The sequence below is a fragment of the Alosa alosa genome, chromosome 21 (assembly GCF_017589495.1).
Source record: "Alosa alosa isolate M-15738 ecotype Scorff River chromosome 21, AALO_Geno_1.1, whole genome shotgun sequence".
NCBI lineage: Eukaryota > Metazoa > Chordata > Actinopteri > Clupeiformes > Clupeidae > Alosa > Alosa alosa.
This window is the reverse complement of record NC_063209.1, coordinates 25,456,382-25,475,315: the sequence shown is the minus strand read 5'-3', so window position 1 is coordinate 25,475,315 and position 18,934 is coordinate 25,456,382. Positions and strand designations below refer to the sequence as shown.

Sequence of the window (18,934 nt, the reverse complement as noted above, 5' to 3'; positions counted from 1 at the left end):
TAAAAGGAGAATTAACAGGCATTTTATCTATTGCGGAGAAAACAAGGGCATAGACTGATAATTAATAATTTGCTGTTGGAGCATGCTGCTTCAATTAGTCTTTAATTTTATGCATCCCTCCATCTGAAAATGAAAGTGTAATTGTATTGGTTGATGTATCAGTCTCACCAGAGATGATGCATAAATTGCTGGAGAAGTGTGACAAGTGGCGGCTTTTTTTCTTCTCATCGCTCTCCTTCCTGGTACCTTGCGAACTTCCTCTGCGCTCTCTCTCTCTCTCTCTCTCTCTCTCGTTCGTTCACCCTCCTCCTGCCATCTCTTGTTCTGTCTCTATCCCTCGTTCCTTACCCTCCCCTCCACCCTGGCGGAGGAGCACGGGCACAATGAAAACACTCTGGCGTCTGGACTATGGAACCAATTGTCACGCTGGGAGGAAGGCAAATCAAATCTCACGGCAGCGACTAAGCAAGGAGATTGCTTTTCCAGCCCCGCTCCACCCTTACCCGCACCGCATCGCACTCCTCCATCACCGCACCCAGCAAGCCTTGATCCATACCGCAAGATCCCGAGCCCTGTGGATGCCAGTGCCCTCATCGCAGGCGAAGAGTTTGGGATGGGGGTGAAGTGCCAGTGCTGGATGTTGAGAAGAAGCTTATAGCGGACATGCATAAGTGGATGTGGATGTGTGTGTGTGTGTGTGCACTGGGAGTGGGGTTGTATCAGATGGGCTGTATTAGATGTGTGTGTACGTGTGCTTATATGTGTTTGTATGAAGTGGAGGTGAGCTGTTACATTGAGCATGAGTATGTGTGTGTATGTGTGTATGTGTGTGTGTGTGTGTGTGTGTTGTGTTCATGAGTTCTGTAGTCAAGTGGGGGTAGTCCTGTAGTCAGGAAGCTGGCTGGCCTTGGTGAAGTTCTCCTCCCCTCCCCTCTCCTCTCTCCACGCTGGTCGGTAGCGGCGGCCGTGGCAGTGGGCCGTCAGTCGTTGCTTTATGATGTACTCCCTCCAGGGCCTCTCTGGTGCCGGCCATCTGAAACGGAGCAATAATTAGGGGGTGGATTGAGTGACGCCGGCTGCCACAGCGGGGCTGTTCGGATCACAACAACACATTGTAGGAGCTGATTAAGGGGCCATTTGTGGTGGCCTTGCAGTAGCTAGAACAACCCGCCTTGAAACCCAATCTGAGAGGAAGAATTATCGACATGCCCTCCCCATCTGATGGTGGCCCAAGAGGGTAGCCATACAATACATTTCTTTACAGGAAGCAGCCACTAATGCACTGGGATGTTCGGCTCAAGCCACTTCCTGCAGGCCAAACAAGGTTATGCCCTTTATAGTGTTAGGAGTTAATGCCACAGTTCTCAGAGCTAGATATGGCGACATGGCTTTATAGTCTTATAGTGGAGTTAATGCCACAGTTCTCAGAGCTAGATATGGCGACATGGCTTTATAGTCTTATAGTGGAGTTAATGTCACAGTTCTCAGTGCTAGATATGGCGACATGGCTTTATAGTGTTATAGTGGAGTTAATGTCACAGTTCTCAGTGCTAGGCGACATGGCTTTTTGATGCTAACCTGTCTGTGGTGCCTCTTCAGAAAATTTTCCGATTTTATCCGTTTTTTTTACTCAAAATCACAATATTTTTTCCCGGGTCTGAGTTGACATTAGCAGCAGCAGCAGAGGAAGTCATTTTTTTCAGCACGAGCTCGGGTTGCTAGGCGAATTAAACTATGTAAGAAGCTTTGACAAGGTTGGTCCCTAGTGAAGGACAACTATGTCATCTATCAAAACGTCGCCAAAAGGGAAAGAGAGAGAAATTGCAGCCCGAGAGGCACCTACTCTCACACACACTCATACATACCTCTGTGCCTGGGAGGACTGTAAGGAGTAAGACAAGAAACAGTGGCATTCACAGCACAGGCTTAGTGCTTCAGTCCTCACACAGCACAGATGGAAGGTAGGTGGTATTAAATATCTCAAATATAATATACAACACACACACACACACCCCCTCATGAGAGACCATGTAAATGTACAACCAGTCTTCTAGGGCAATTAGGGGCAGCAGCGGTGGCTCGTGTGTGGTTCGGGGGGTAGCAAGGGGTTGTGTTTGTAGGGGACCATATTTGTATACTGTCTTTTTAACGAAGTCCCCCCACCCCTTGTTTTTTCTCCCCACGCCGAGTTCATTAGTCTCCATCACTGGGTGCCCCTGTAGCCGAGGCCGAGAGCCTCCGTAATGAGTCCACTCAGGGACCAAAGTGGAGCACAGGTGGCATGTTCAACCCACAGAAAAAAGAAATGAAAGATGAGCAGAGAGGAGGAAGGGAAAAAAACGTGAAATATATATTTATATATCACGTGCTGTACCCCCATGTGCAGGCTGCTGCAATAATTGCCTATGCCAATTACTTTGATATTAATGGACTCAAGCCGGACAGTAACAAAGGGAGAGACAAGTTACCTTGTGAGTCATGGGTAGAACAAACAGTCCATGCTCTAAATTAAGGTTCGCTAATACAATGTTAATTAAAATGGCTTTTTACAAATTATCTCCCTGATAACAATGAGTTAAGGTTTAATTAGGACTGCTACAAAAAGGTGTGGTGTTCACTGGACCCTTCATGGGGCCTAGATTGCGTCGTGCGAAACACACAAATCTCAATCAGCGGTCTGCGTCGCCATCGTTGGTAATTAAAATATTATCTTGCTGTTGGGGCTTAATTGCAAAACAGGGAAGGTAACACCATACATGGTGTTTCACTTGTAGGTCACGCTAGATGTTCCGACTCCCAGAAGTGAACTAGTTTTGAGCTTGACTATTTGTTGCAGTCCTCAAATAATAATAAGGAGATGGAACAATAAAATATGTCCAGGAAGTGTTAATTCAGCATGGCTTGTGTTGACGCCTGAAGTAATGGAACACCAAAACCAAAGGCTGCGCTCCACTCATTTTCGTTGCCTTCATTAACAGTCTGTCACATTTTCTAAAGACCATAACAGGTCAATGGTAATTACTTGTTTTGCGGATGAAAACAAAAGAACAGTGTGTCAACTCGATAGTGTGATGCATTCTCTCTCTGTCTGTCTGTCTGTCTCTCTCTCTCTCTATCTCTCTCTCTCTCTCTCAGATCTGAGGGATGAAATCTCTGATTAATTCACCCCACCTGCGCTCGCCTCATGTTTTTAATTGTGTGTGTACGCTCGCAGAGGTTGCACTGTGGAGAATACAAACCTGCTCCCCATTAACAGGGGATGAAAGGGGGAGCAGTTTTGTTTGTTTGTGTGTGTGTGTTTGTTTGTTTGTGTGTGTGTGTGTGTGTGTAGGGGTGTGTGTGTATGTGTGTGTGTGTAGGGGTGTGTGTGTATGTGTGTAGGGGTGTGTGTCAAATAAAATGCCCATCCGTGTTTGCAAACTGAGGGACAGCCGTGTCTTGTGACATCCATATAGATAAATGACATCATACCTTGACCTTTAGTTTCAGCGCCTCTTCTGTTTGAGTCATATCATTATGTTATTATGATGGGTAGACCTCACCCCAAGAGGCCATTCTCTTGTGTGTTTCATCATGTCTGGAAATTGGGTAAAGTGGAACTCTTCTGAGGACATGGTGCTTTTTTTTCTCAGGAGGAGAGCGCCTACAGCTTATCAGAATTCAGAGTGAGACTAGCATCCACTGTTTATCTCTTATTCTGTGTGACTGGTGGAATGGGGGTGTGTCTTTGTTTACTGAACATCCACCCCTGCTTCCATGTTCTTCCGTGGCTAATTGGCTGAATGTGTTTAGATGCATAGCAGGCATATGCGCTGCAAATAGCCGCCGTGCTAATATTTGATTACAGTAATTAGTTTTTTTGACCACTGTGGGCCCTCTCTACCCTATTGCTCACCAGGAACAAACAAAAAATCCCATGAAGGCAGGAAAAATGTTGACGGGTGAGAGATGCCTTTGAACTCCCATCTTCCATGTGGGTCAGATAACCATCATATGCATATTCTACCAGCCTTTTTATCTGCACTTGCAAAAGTTAAAAATCCCCTGGCATGCTGTTAGTTTCTTCCCTCTTAAATGTATTTTTTTTTTATATTTATATATTAATATCCTCTTTAAAATGGTGCAAAAAATACTTAATTAAAAAAACAGCAAAGGTTTTTTTTTTCCTTGTTCCTATCTCACGCTTTCCTCTCCTCTCCTCACTCTCTCTCTCTCTCTCTCTTACTCCTTTTTTATCGCCTGATGCGTGGTCTTCCCTAATGGCTCCATTTTGAAGACTGGCCCGAGTAAATATGGGGGGGGGGGCAGTGGGAGGGGGGCAGGGGGAGGATGAGGAGGATGGGATGAAGGTGCAGTGTGGCGGTTCACTATGCCACTCTGCACAGAGTTGGCTAGGTCTGCTTTGAAAGAGAATAGATTCTGCCTTTGAAAGCTGAGGCAGCTCACCGGGGCCTTTGTGTAAAATATCATTTCAATTGAAAGGCAATTACTGGTAACATTATTTTGGTCCCTATGTAATTAAATGCATCTCTGTTTTTTCTCCTCCTCTCTCTCTCTCCCTTCATCCCCCCTCCCTCCCCCTACCCCTCTTTCCTTTACTCTCTTCTACTCTATCTTTTCTACAGACGGAGAATTATTCCATCGACACCAGTTATGTAAACAGCAGAGCACATCTGATTAAAAGGTATGTCTAGCATTTCTGTGCATAATCACAATTAAATGTTCAGGTAGTAGTCATGTAAAACCTGCATGTCAGTGTTTCTTGCCACCTTCCTCTGCAGTTAGTATCCACAGGAGTGAAATAATTAATTCAATGTTTTAAAACATTTGGCCCCCTTCATTTGGAAAACGATTAATAATTCCATGTCATCTCGATCATGGTACTACTTAGACTGTTAGTTAATACCAAAGACATGCAGCCTAAATTGGCATGCAACAGCGCACACATGTCAAAAGAAAGTAGAGTGGGAATCTGACAAAAATGTGAGGAATGTTTCCAAATATGTAAAGACATCTTTGTGAGTATATCAGTTAAGACCCCCAAATATGTGAAGACATCTTTGTGAGTATATCAGTTAAGACCCCCAAATATGTGAAGACATCTTTGTGAGTATATCAGTTAAGACCCCCAAATATGTGAAGACATCTTTGTGAGTATATCAGTTAAAGACCCCCAAATATGTAGAAGACATCTTTGTGAGTATATCAGTTAAGACCCCCAAATATGTGAAGATATCTTTGTGAGACATCTTTGTGTATATCGTTAAGTATATCAGTATATCAGTTAAAGACCCCCAAATATGTGAAGACATCTTTTGTGAGTTTATCAGTTAAGACCCCAAATATGTGAAACATCTTTGTGAGTTTATCAGTTAAGACCCCAAATATGTGAAGACATCTTTGTGAGTTTATCAGTTAAGACCCCCAAATATGTGAAGACATCTTTTGTGAGTTTATCAGTTAAGACCCCCAAATATGTGAAGACATCTTTGTGAGTTTATCAGTTAAGACCCCCAAATATGTGAAGACATCTTTGTGAGTTTATCAGTTAAGACCCCCAAATATGTGAAGACATCTTTGTGAGTTTATCAGTTAAGACCCCCAAATATGTGAAGATATCTTTGTGAGACATCTTTGTGAGTATATCAGTTAAGACCCCCAAATATGTGAAGACATCTTTGTGAGTATATCAGTTAAGACCCCAAATATGTGAAGACATCTTTGTGAGTTTATCAGTTAAGACCCCCAAATATGTGAAGACATCTTTGTGAGTTTATCAGTTAAGACCCCCAAATATGTGAAGACATCTTTGTGAGTATATCAGTTAAGACCCCCAAATATGTGAAGATATCTTTGTGAGTTTATCAGTTAAGACCCCCAAATATGTGAAGACATCTTTGTGAGTTTATCAGTTAAGTTTTTAAGTGGAAGCGAAAGGCTTACCAGGGGAGAGTCTCTTTGAGACTTTGGAGGATTGAGTCGCATTCCTGGCTTAACCTGACGCAGGGTTTCGGTTAGGATGGGGTGAAGACAGCTTCAATAACCCCTCTCTTCCCAACCCCCCAACACACACACACCCCACCCCTTGAGAAAAGCCAAGGGTGCTTTGAGTCTGAGCTCTGCCCCAAGACCAGTAATTTGCGTCTTACCTGGAGCTTAGGACAGAACAATCCCTGTTCTCCCTCTTCTTTGAGCATGCATTTTTTTCTCTAAGGGGGGCCATTATGCCAATTTCCCCTCTGAAAAGCGTCCCTGTATTTATACTAAACAAAGGGCATTCTTGTGGCGGCTGGGCCTGAGCAGGAAAAAAAAATCCCCTCAGGAGCTCCAGTGCCTGTGGTCCGGGACAGGTGCAATTATGCTGATAACATCAGAGAGCCACTGTGGCCGCCAGGGCCCAGACTGCCTGCATGCCCCCCCTGCCTCTCTACTGCAGTCTGGGCCCAGCCTCCCTGCATGCCCCCCCTGCCTCTCTACTGCAGTCTGGGCCCAGCCTCCCTGCATGCCCCCCCTGCCTCTCTACTGCAGTCTGGATGGTGGGTGGAGGGGTGGCTGGAGGTGCCCCGTCTCCACCTGCAGAGTGGCAAAGGAGAGACGCACTTCTGCCTCATCCTCCATGTGGTAGTGCTTGCAGGGAAGCCTCCCCTAAAAAAAAAAGAGGTGATGCCAAAGTCAACGCGAAACACGGTGTCCTTTCGGTTTGTCACTCGCTAACGTCACCGACAGCAGAGAGATCACTCGCCACCGTCACCTACAGCAGAGAGACAAGTGAAGAAATAGAACGTGAGGGATAAAACATGATGTGACACAGTTTAGCCTCAGTCTGGTAGTTCTTTGTGGGGGTCGACTAATGTCTAGGCCTGGAGAGGAGAGAGCTCGCTTCTGTCTCTAAGCTACAGGTTTCATCATACAGTTTCCTGCAAATCAATGGCCGCGCTGCTGTCATTCATCTTTTTTTTCTTTTTTAAAAAGAGCTGCAGTTTTCTGAGTCTGTAATATATCTAAAATAGAGGTTCCTCCACTCTTTACCTGCAGCCTTGCAGGAGCGCACATTGTGAAATGGATCCCGACACCTGACCCCGGGTTGATCAATAGCAAAGTAAACAAATGACATCAGCAGAGGAGACTTTTTTTTCTTTCTTCTAATTTCTAGTAAAAAAAAAAAATTTCCAAGGACTTTGCTACAATTTCTCTAGAAATCACACACTGCAGAGCTCAGGGAGGGTAGTAACGCAACAAGGAAGAGAGAGAGAAGGAATGAAAGAGGGATGGAAGGGGAAAGAAAGAAAGAGAGAAAGAGAGAGGGTGAGCACCTGATAGAATTTGATGTGACAGGAAATCACTTCCACCTCCAACCCTGTCTCTTTTCCGCCCACAGCACATCGACGTTCAAAGACATGGAGGGCAACAGCCTCAAGGACAGTGGTCACGAGGAGAGTGACCAGACCGACAGCGAGCATGACGTCCAGCGAGGCCACTACCACGACACGGCCGTCAACGACGTCCTAAACATGACCGTGCAGCCAAACGGCGGCCAGCTACAAGACCAAGGTAAGCAAACCCCCCCTTCCCCATCCTCCTCTTCATCCTCCTCCTCATCCTCTTCCTCCTCCTCTTTTTCCGTGTCTGCATGAGCCTCGGAAAAACCAGCCCTGTGATCTGTCCGATACTGTGGCCAGTTCGCTGATTCAACACCGGGTTCCGCTTTAGCCGGACTCACAGCTCTGTGTCTTTGATGTGCCCTGGCTAATGCGGAGAGATCTGGCTTACTCCAGTTCCCCTTTGATTCGGGGCTCACTAACATTATCGACTGGCAGCCGGCCGGTGTCCGCCATGTCTGTCTGCCCCGGTAACTGTGGCACGCAGCCCTCGCCAGAGTCGCCACAACAGCGGCAATTAGGCAAACAAAGGTGGAAGGTGGGCCGATTTGCATACTGCGATGACTCCCTCATGCATTATTCACAGCCGATCACTTAGTTGGGGAATTAATGTTGATGTTTCTTTTTTCGGAAGCCCGTTTTAAAAAAGACATCGGATTCGCTGGCAGGAGCCAGTAGAGAGAGGTGTGTTTGTTTGTGTGTGTGTGTGTGTGTGTGTGTGTGTGTGTGTGTGTGTGTGTGTTTGTGTGTGTGTGTGGTCTCTCAATATCTATTTGGTTTGTTTTTGTTTGGGGCTGGTTGCATTGAGGCTGCCCAAATGATGTCATGCTGAATATACTGAGTCAAGAAGAGCCAAGGGCTTTAGAATGGCTGGATTGAACCTATTCCCTCCTATGGCATCTGAAACAATGGCTTCTGCAGCAGAAATAGCTACATCTAAATAAGAAGAAATTGGACATAAAATATAGTTAATCCTCATGATTAACTCAACAGCCGTTGAATTAAATAGCCATTTATGTACTGTTTTAATTAAAAATCTCAACTTAGGGGAAAAAGGACAGACACATTTAGGGAACGAAATAGCAATCTTTTTTTGGGAAGTGGAAGCAGGCTTGGTTTGTGCTGCACGGGTTTAATCAATCATGGTGAGCTTGGGTTCATGATTTCTGTAGCTTTTAGCTTATCTGACTTATTTTACTGTGCGTTGAGACCCTGCCGAGAGGGAGTAGAAAAAGTCTAATGAGAGAGGCACCAGGCAAAAGAAATCACACTCTTGTGAGAAATGTGCTAACAGCTTTGAAATTATTCATCAGACAAGGACTCCGGGCATGTCCCAAACCATACAGAATTGGCAGGAGAACCAATTAGCCTCTCGTTGGAGGCTCCCGCATGTCCCTCTGTGGCAACCTGACTTGGCTAATTAACTAGTCACCATTTTCCTTCTGAGGAATCATAGGATAGATGGATACCTGACAGTGGAGATCCCAGGTGACCCAGGAGCCATCTTCTGCGCTAAACCAGGCACTGGAGCCTCCTTCCCTCCAGAAACGGCACATCTTTTTGATTTGGAGTATATTATCCAAAATGGCTGGCTTCTTGAGTGGAGAAGCAAGTGCTCCTCTCAGGGACCGTGCACTGTTATGAGGATCTTTTAGCGGTTGGAAAGTGCTGCCACAGCTGCCTTAACTGTGGGGGACACTAATGAACGATGATTAGCGACTTTGTGACTTTTGCTCCGACTGTATAATCTCTCGAGCAGAGAAGAAATACCAGTGTCTGTGAAATACGGACTGACAGGACTATTCAGTCCTGGCCAATCGCTGGACACAATGAGAGAGGGGGAGAGAGATGGTGGTGGGGGGGGGGGGGTGGACGACAAAAATGATCGTGGAAAATGACTGCAGCCTTCCCTGCACAGCTTCCCGTCATTAGCTCGCTATATAAGGAGCTGTTTTTCAGTTATCCAATGAGAGCAGCCCACTCAGACAACACACACAGAGAGAGAAAAAAAATAAGCAGTGGGGATGATAAGCGGGTTGAACAATGGCTCCACACACAGTCGGACACTGTTTTTGACCAAATGCCATTAGGCGGTGACAAGCCTCAGATGGTAATAAAATTTGGTGGGCCTCTGATTCATTTTATTGCGCTGTTTTTCAAGTCCCCGCTGCAGCACAGCATCAGGCCCGTATCTCCTAATGGGAAAAAGAGAGAGAAATGTGGAGCGCAGAGAGCAGAGAAAGGGAAATGGCTCCATTTGACTCCGTCGCCACATTGTCCTCCGAGGAGCCCTAGTGTCCACGTTACAGGCTCCTCCATAATGAGGCATGTTAATAATTATAATATGAATTGACCAGAGGCCTGTTCACGTGCAGAAATGTAATGACACGGCAAATGGAACTGTGCAACCATCGCGCTCGCTCTCAATGGTCTAATTACACATTGAGACGACACGATGGGCTCACCAATCCTGAAGTGGTACGAGTCTGTCTCAGCCTAAGACAAGACCCCTTAGAGCTGTGAGCTGGAAATATTGATGGTGAGGTATTATGGGAGGGCCAATCATCAAGTGTGTGCAGTACTGTGATTTGTGAGATGTAAATAAAAGGTGAATACATGTTTCTTATATGCACCAGGAACAAGACATTAAAAAAAAAACATTGAGGAAAAGAGATCTGTTTTTAGTACACAATCGCATATTATCTGGGGCCAGTGAGTTGACTGTCGTTGAGAGCTTCAGATCTGCTGTTTGGCTTGTGGTGTTGCTAGGAAATCAGCTCACACTGCAGCTGCCGAAGGACACAGATCCTGATGCAGACCCCTTGTACTTAACTTGTTGTTGTTATTTTGCTGAAATGTGCGAGCTGGAAACAAAGAGCAGGCAGGCAGCCAGGCAGGCGAGGAAGGAGGGAGGGAGGGAGGGAGATAAGGAAGGAAGGAAGGAAGGAAGGAACAGGACAAGGAGAGGGAAGTAATGTACAGGTCCCCCAGGCCCCCTCTGCAGTGCAAATATTTACTATTCTCACAGCGCCACGTCAAGGTGCCGTTCACACAGGGGAGCGCAGATTTACTGCTGTCGTAAGACGTGCACCCCCCACCACGCACCTCCCCTCACACACACACACACACACACACACACACACACACACACACACACACACACACTTCCCTCCTATCCCGAGATGGAGTGTGGGAATCTGGCTCGTGTGGAGGAAAATGGCCACTTGAGAGACTCCATGTTGCCCACAATGGAACGTGCTTTTCCGCTGTCGAATCTATTATCATTGTCCATTTCCTTCCCCTTCGCCTTTTTACTCAAAAAAAATCTCAATAGCTCAAGAAATCTCAGAGGAGCACGCAAACACAATGCATGTACTGTATGCGAATAGCCCCACATGGCCCCACACCTGTGCATTGAGCAGTGTGCGTTGAGGCGTTTCTTTTTATTTGGTCCGTTTGTTTATTCACTCGTCTGTGCAGTGCTGTGTGTTTGCAGAAGAAGCGGATCCGAGGCAAAGAGAGTGCAGAAAACCCCCATGTCTTGTGTGAACTGGAACAGTCAGGGTTTGAGGCTGCTGTATTTTGACATATGGAGCGTGGCTGTTTCTCCTCGGCTTAAAAGGCCCCCCCAGTCTCTTTTTACTGCAGCCTTCAGCAGCCGGGGCAATCAAAGGTGCTGAGGCATTTCTCGTGCAAATGGAGCGAGGTTGCCCCTTTGTCTTAGCCCCAGATCCTTATTGTCAGGGCTATTTGGCGAGACACAGCAGGCGCTTCCCTCTTCCCCCGTAGCCAAGCAGCTCACTGTCACCATAAAGATCTCTCTCTCTCTCTCTCTCTCTCTCTCTCTCTCTCCTCCTCCTCTTTCTGCTGCTGCTTCCATCTTAGGCGTTGCCACTCAGTTTGCAGCTGCCTGGGTACGGGCGTGATTCCGTCATGTGCACCCCCCCCCCCCACACACACACACACACACACACACCCTCACCCCTCGAGTCTTTTCCTCATCAATCCATCGGTCCCCGTGGGCGTGTTCCTCCGCCGCCGCCTCGGGACGCTCACGCTGTTCGGGCGTCGTCGGATCAGCCACCAGGGCCCTGCTGCCCCTAATTGATTTCAAGTGGAGTTTTTTTTTCCTCCTCTCTCTCTAATTTCTCCGTTCATCCTCCCGACTGTCTCTTACATTCTTACATGTCTGGGAGTATCTTGGTCCCTACCCACCACACCCCCCCCTCCCCTCAAAGTGTAAAAGAGTTCAAGATTAAGAAAGGAACGAGATAGAGAAAGATATATATATATATATACAGGAGACAGAGCGAGAACCCACACCTGCAAACTTCGAAAACTGGCAATGAAGTGACTCACATCCTCTGCCATCCTTTTCCACTGAATGAAAGAAGAGGTGGCAGCGAGCGGCGCGTCAGTTTGCCGGCGCCTTGCCCTAAATTCAGTCTGGGGAGCATTTGGAGTTTGCCTTCCTCTGATCTACTAATGAAAAACGGTGACAGGTGTCAGAATCGAGACGGCGTGTGAGAAAACGGCACCACGCTGACAACCTGCGAGCTGAGCTAGGAGTGTCTGGGTGCGCAAGCTTGTGTGTGTGTGTGTGTGTGTGTGTTAGTGTTTCTCTCCTCGGTGGTGTGCGGCATCGCCTACGGATGCATCCTGGGAGCTGAGCTGCATTGGAAACAAATATTAACATTTGATTAAATCATGTGTGCTGCTTGCATGCGCATGACATTCCTGTGTGAGAGAGGCCCATGTCTCGCTCAGAAGCTTTAAGGGATCACTAACGGAAGGGCATGCTTGGACCTAATCAAGTTCAATTCATTTCATTAATCTTTACTGGCATGATATGGTCCCTTAGAATTCCAGTCCTAAGAATAGTACTATTATCTATTGGTTCTGTGCTGCTTTGGTATATTTCATTGTCCTATTATATGCTCTCCATAGAACTCACATGAGCACTCACTGAAAATCTTCTCTCTGTGTGTCTCTGCCTTTGTTTTGTGCTGTTTTGTTTTTTTCCTGCGGGAAAAAAACAGGGTCTTGCCCTGAGCACAACACAACAAGCACAGAGCGTCTTTGCCTGGGTCACATGACTCACCACAGCGCAGCAGTGATGCCTGCCCCCCATGCAACCCCACCCCCCCCCCCCCCCCCTCAGAAGCGCCATCATCTCCTTCAAGCCCCCTTCTCAGTGCATTTAATCAGCTGGAGAGAGCTGCTTATCTTCGATGCACTTGTTATGGATAGCGTATTGAACGTATCAGAGGGAAAAATAGGAACAGTTCATTATTTTCCGGGGTCGCGAATGAGGCTGATGGATCTCGTCGTGAGCCTTCCACTGACAGCTCATTTTCCCAGACAGTTAGAATTAAAAATGGGTGGCACACTGCCTACGTTGCATCAGCCGCTGCGCTTGTGCTTGCCATTGCTTTTATTCATATGGCTAGAAGGAAGGAAAAGGTGTGTTAATCATCTTTCCCGCTGGAGGGGGTGAAAAAAAAGAAAGAAAAGAAAGAGGGAAAAAAAACACACACAATACACATAATACATACACAATAATATCATCATTACTACTACTTCACACACACATACACACACACACACATACACATACACACACACACACACACACACACACACACATACACACACATACACACACACACACACATACACACACACACACACACACACACACACACACACACACACACACAACTGAATCTCAGTTGTTTGTCAGAACATGTGTGTGACTTGCCGACGATTCCTTCAGGGGATGAGCTGGAAGGGCTCGAGGATCAGGCTGCGTCCTGAGCCAGTGAAAGGAAGATTAGATGAAGGTAATATTCGGAGGAGGCGGAGGGGGGGGGGGGGGGGTGGTGGTGCTTGATAGGCTCCGCGGCGCCAGCATCTAAGCCCTATTTGTGCGTTATTGGAACAGGCGGTGAGCAAGAGGGCGGGAGTGCCTGTGCGTATGGAAAGGTTAATGAGAGATGGGGAGAGAGGAAAGTGTGAGGAGAAAGAGAGGGTTAAAGAGAGAGGAAGGAAGACACACAATAATAATATACACACACACATACATGCTATCACACACACACATACAATAATAACAACACAATGCAGTCATCAACAATAATAATACACACACATGCAATATTACACATACATACACACACACACACAATATCACACACACACATACACAACACACACACAATAACAATAACACACACAATACCGACATATACGATAAATCTGATTTGTGTTTTGCAGTCAGACTGTGAAACTAGCTATGTAGACTGTCAAAGGACACCTACTGTAGTCTCCCACCTCCATCTGCCACAAAACAACTCCCAGCTTACCCCCAGCCTAATATCCACCCCCTTCAACCACCCCACCCTAACCCTTCCCACTCCACTCTCCCCGGGCACCAAATTAAAACCCCGGACACATCTGCTCCAGGCTCCGCCGGCCCCTTCGGAGGCCTGGCCTCTGTCCAGCCCCGGCATCACTCACCGGCCGCCTGCCCACAGGTAACAGCCCCGAGCCGAGCTCTGGCTATCTCTGGCATCTCCGACTTAGAGGGGGGGCCACTGCCCTTGTCCATCCCACAAGGCTAATCATGACATAAGCAGTGGTCAGCTCATCCCGAGCCCCCAGAAGCGCTGGTGTGGCCCAGGTAACGAGGGGCTCAAGGAAATAAACAAGCAAGCAAAGACACACACAAACAAAACAAAAAAAAAACAACAGTGAGGAATCTCAACTCTTGCTGAAATAGCATCTAAATAAAGATACTGAAAGGAACTTGGTGGAAGGCAAAGCTGTGAATTGGGGTTGTGTGTGTGTGTGTGTGTGTGTATGTGTGGTGTGTGTGTGTGTGTGGTGTGTGTGTGGTGTGTGTGTGCGTGTGTGTGTGTGTGTGTGCTGCATGTGATAGTGAATAGAAATAAAAAGAAAGCGCGCGGAAAAAACATCAATTGTCTGGCATCTGGCTGATGTAGTTCACAAACAGAGGCGAAGCAGAGCCTCCCTGTCAGCGTGATGAGGATGGGATCAGACAGGGCTACACAGGCTGCCAACCCAGGGGGGAGGGATGGGCTGGGCTGGGATGGGCTGGGATGGAGGGCACTGTGCTCTCCGGGGTTAGTCAAAGAAGCTATATGAAGTGCTAGCGCAGCAGCCTCCATCTCCTGGGAGGTTCTTTGGCTGCTCTCTCACTCTTGCATCGCCGCCCTGAGCAGCCAGAGGGGGGTTGTAGGTGTGGGACTGGAGTTGTTGATCACAGGTCTCTGTGTAGCACGCGAGAGCTCAAAAAAGCAGCTACTACACACTACCACCCCATCCATCACCGGGCCAACCCCAACCATCACAGGACCCCTTGTAGCACACGCTCTCTCAAAGCAGCGCAAAGCAGAGCTACTATACACTACCACCCCCTCCTCCACTGCACCGCCAACCCCAACTATCATAGGACCCCATGTAGCACACGCTTCAAAGCAGTTTAAAGCAGAGCACACACCGCATTCACCACCCATCATCTTCTGGTAATTGCCAACCCTACACCACCCTCCCCGTGCCAGGATGATGTGGCAGCTGGAGAAGAAGTGTGTGGGTGGTGTTGGTGCTATGATGAGAGGGGCCACACCAGCCGTGTGCATGTAAAGTCCGTTCCTATAGAATGAGAGAAGGCAGGACGTAAAGGAAACGGACTTACCCTGTGTGAGTACGAAAGGACAATGCGGCCGATGTGACGGCTGCAGGATTGACGGACGTGAGAGGCAGGCGGTCAATTGTCTCTTTTTTTTTCTCCGTCTCCCATTCTCGTCCAGTGCTGAAGATTAAGCACAGCCTCTGTAGTGGCTAAGGGAGAACATCAGCTGTCTTCTGATGAGTACATTGCAGCCTGCAGTTTTCTGTCCAGAATACAAAGAGACATTTATCACTGCAGCTGGAGAGGGAGAGAGAGAGACAGAGAGAGAGAGAGAGAGAGAGAGAAAGACACAGAGAGAGAGAGAGAGAGAGAGAGACTGCCATTGCCCAGGCGCGCCGCGTACGTGAGTGTGAGTGTGTGAGTGTGTGTGTGTGTGTGTGTGTATGTGTGTGTGTGTGTGCATCTCCAAGCCCCCTTTTTTCTCATACATTCCCTTACACGCATTGTGGCTAAAGCTTCATAGCAGTCCTCCCCACAGAAAATAGACTCCCTACTTCCCTTTCCTCCTGCTGTCTCTAGGGATCAATAAAGTATATCTATCTATCTATCTATCTATCTATCTATCTATCTATCTATTTATCGTTTTCCCATTTTTCTCACATTTCTTCTTTCTCTCTCTTTCTCTGTCTCTCTCTCGCGCTCCCTCATCACCTGTGTGCTGGTATTTACACAGAGACCCACACCCCTGCCCCAATCATCTCCATTTTGTGGAATCTGTTGTAGCTATAATAAATGTCTTCCTCCTGCTGCGATATCTTAGCTGTGAGACAAAAGTGTCTCCCTAGTTAATAAGCATCATGCCTAAGCCACTCAATACATTCCCATTCTTTATGTATATTCAATGAGAGAGATCCTGCATACACTATCAGTGCTATGTTCTCTGTCATCTTGAAATCATTTGGAATGCAGATATTTCTGCACAGCGTGGGGAAACTACATATAGAAACATTCTGATCCCCTTCTTTTCTCTTTATCTCATACACTCACAGACACACACAGACACACACACACTTACACTTATACACACACACACACACACACACATCACACACACACACACTTAGACAAGTACAGCAGACAGGCTTGGCCCATAAAACATGAATGAAGGCAGATGTTAAGATCGCACGCCACTTTCAGAACGGTTTAGAAAGCGGGGAAGCTGCCCAGCTGCCTGCGTCCCAAGTCCCATTTCCTTTATTCTAGTATACACAGCCCTCCACCTCGCTCCTGCTCTGGCCCACCCACCTCCCTCCCCACCTCTCAGACGCCTCCCCTCCCTCCCTCTTCCCCCTCTCTCTCCCTCAGAAAGTGTCCTCAGCTTCCTTGCTCCCATGAGCTCCTGGAAGGCAGTGTTAAATTCACCATTTCCAGCGAGACTATCTCCCCTCCCCTCAAAATTAAAAATGATTATCACCTATTGATGAAAAGACTAGTAGTCGGCAGAAGATCTAGGAGATGAGTCGGGCTCACTGATGTCGTGGGCGGCCCCTCCTACCTTGCCAGAAGGCCTGTGTGACTGCAACTGATAAAGGCGGACTGCAGACGACCTCCCCCCCTTCCCAAACACACACACACACGTATAAAAGAAAACCTTTATGTGCAAATTCCTTCGTCTGTCAAAGCAGGCATATTCTGCCTATGTTTATGCAACCTTTATTCCCTCTGGAGCAAACCAAGTCCCCTACCTCACCCCCCCCCCCCCCACCCCCACCCCCACCCCCACAAAACTCAGGGGCTCGACTTTCAGGCTCTTTGTAATGCCAATAGAATATTTATCCTCCCTATTTCCATGTCATTGTTTTTTGCCTTTTCAAGGTTTCGCCGTGAACGAGAGCGGAATTCGATCAATTTGTTCTCCGTGCAGCCAATTAACCTTCATGATTTTAGGCCCTTGCCCCCGATCCCCCTTTTGAAAAAAGGAGGATAAAACATAATGGGGAAGGATGGCTGTTAAGTTTAACGGTAGAGAGGGAAGTGATTGAAAATGGGCTTTTTAATGATGTTCTCCTCGTGGCACCTAATTCATTTCCATTAAATCAAGGGTCACCTGAAGCCAGCGGGGTTTAGGGGCTGGGGGCAGGCCTGGGGGACCGAGGTGGGCGGGGGTGCTGGAGCAAGGCTGGCTTGGCCTTTCAGATCTACACAGCCAAGAAAAAAAGCCCCATCCCCCACCCACTCCTCTCCCACCACCCTGCCTCCACAAGTGCCCCGTCCCCCCCCACCCTCCGGGGTCAAAGAAGTGTATGTGGAGAGGGAGGGGTGGGAGGGAGGGAGGGAGGGAGGGGGGGGCTTGTCTTTCTTTTTTCATTAGTGCCGTTATCAGGCTCGGCAATCATGGCAATAATGAAAACCTCCTGAGAGGAGCACTCGTATTAGCACGACAATGGGGCCTAAAACAAAGAGAAACCTAATAAGTCTCCAGCCGAAGACGGACGCGGGCCAGTGTGCCTCGCTCCGAACAGACGTCTAATTTAATATCCTGCCACACGAGATGATTAGCTGACGTGACGTCGGCTTCCTTAAGGACACGTTGGCATGTCCTTCTCAGACATTGTTTGTGCAGGCTCTTTGAAGATGGCTGATACAGAACCCGCCCCCCATCCCCCACACCCTTCACCCCCTCAGACCACTCAAACACACACACACACATACACACACTCACACACATACTACACACACACACACACACAAATGGTCCTTGAAGTACAGTGGACGCAGCGAGGTTCTTCTGCCTGACACAAAGATTTATTCAGATGCTGAGTTGTTGAAGAACTACACGGCCTCAAATAACTCCTCCTCAAATAACTCCCCCCAGGAGTGAGTCTGTTCCACACATGTGCCAGATATGTGACAAGGGGGACGGGAGGGCGGGAGAGCGCAAGGTCAGGCCGAACGCTGAGCGCCGGAGACCCGTCACTTCTGCTCGGCTCCACCATGCTCGCCCTGCCACGGTGAAGGGCATTTAATGTCACAGATCAGCATGCCACCCACCGTGGGCACCAGACACGGAGAGAGAGAGAGAGAGAGAGAGAGAGAGAGAGAGAGAGAGGAGCCAATTACCGGCCCTTGTGCTCCGCACTTCTACTCACGCCCCACTCGCCCGCTCGCGCCAGTCTCACTGCTGTTACATTACCCAGATCATAGCAGTGGCACGGTGTTTATCTTCCGACGGGTCGAACCGAGCCGCCTGTCAGGGCTGCTCTGTGTCGGCGGCTGCTTGCATCGGCGAGGCGTTGAGGTTTGCGTTGTGCGGCCTCTCAAGTGTGAAAAATGGAAAAGCAGGAAGAGAGAGGCCTGGTGTCGGGAGATGCCAAACAGAATGTACTTTGTTGTCTGTTGAGGAGAAACTCTCACCCCCCCCCCCTCCTAATCCACCCACTCACACATACTCACCAAACCAAACACACACACACACACACACACACACACACACACAGAGAGAACCTACGCTGTTCCGCATCTTCCACCTAGCCGACTTTTGTTTTTTTCAATTCCTGTTTCTGGGTTTGACACCGAGAGGCACCGGCGTTCTTTGGCTCTTTTAGCAGGGCTTCCTTGTCCGCCATGTCACCGCAATTCCTCACTGGAGTCTGGAGCTCATCTTTCTCTTTTCTTTTCTCTTTTCTTCTTTTCTTCTTTTCTCCCTTCTCTCTCTCTCTCCTCCGGGGTTTGGCTCGACTCGGTGCGCTACGCTGGTCAGAGATAGAGAAGCGCAGGGCCTGACATCTGACAGACCACAACACCACTGCGTTTCAACCTCTCCATTTCAATAATACAACAATATACCATTAGCCATTAGCTATTATTGAGACATTAGCCATTGTCACACATTAATAATATC

At 47.8% G+C, this 18,934-nt stretch overlaps 1 protein-coding gene across 4 annotated transcripts in view; it reads left to right on the top strand.

Moving 5' to 3' along the window:
- The window catches only part of pcdh19 (protocadherin 19), a 63,798-nt gene that overhangs the window by 32,271 nt on the left and 12,593 nt on the right, over window positions 1-18,934 (top strand). For all 4 annotated transcript variants that reach the window (XM_048231162.1, XM_048231160.1, XM_048231161.1 and 1 more), the window contains exons 3-4: window positions 4,626-4,684; window positions 7,379-7,551. In XM_048231162.1, the coding sequence (XP_048087119.1) occupies window positions 4,626-4,684; window positions 7,379-7,551 (232 nt within the window). The remainder of the gene's footprint in view (window positions 1-4,625; window positions 4,685-7,378; window positions 7,552-18,934) is intronic.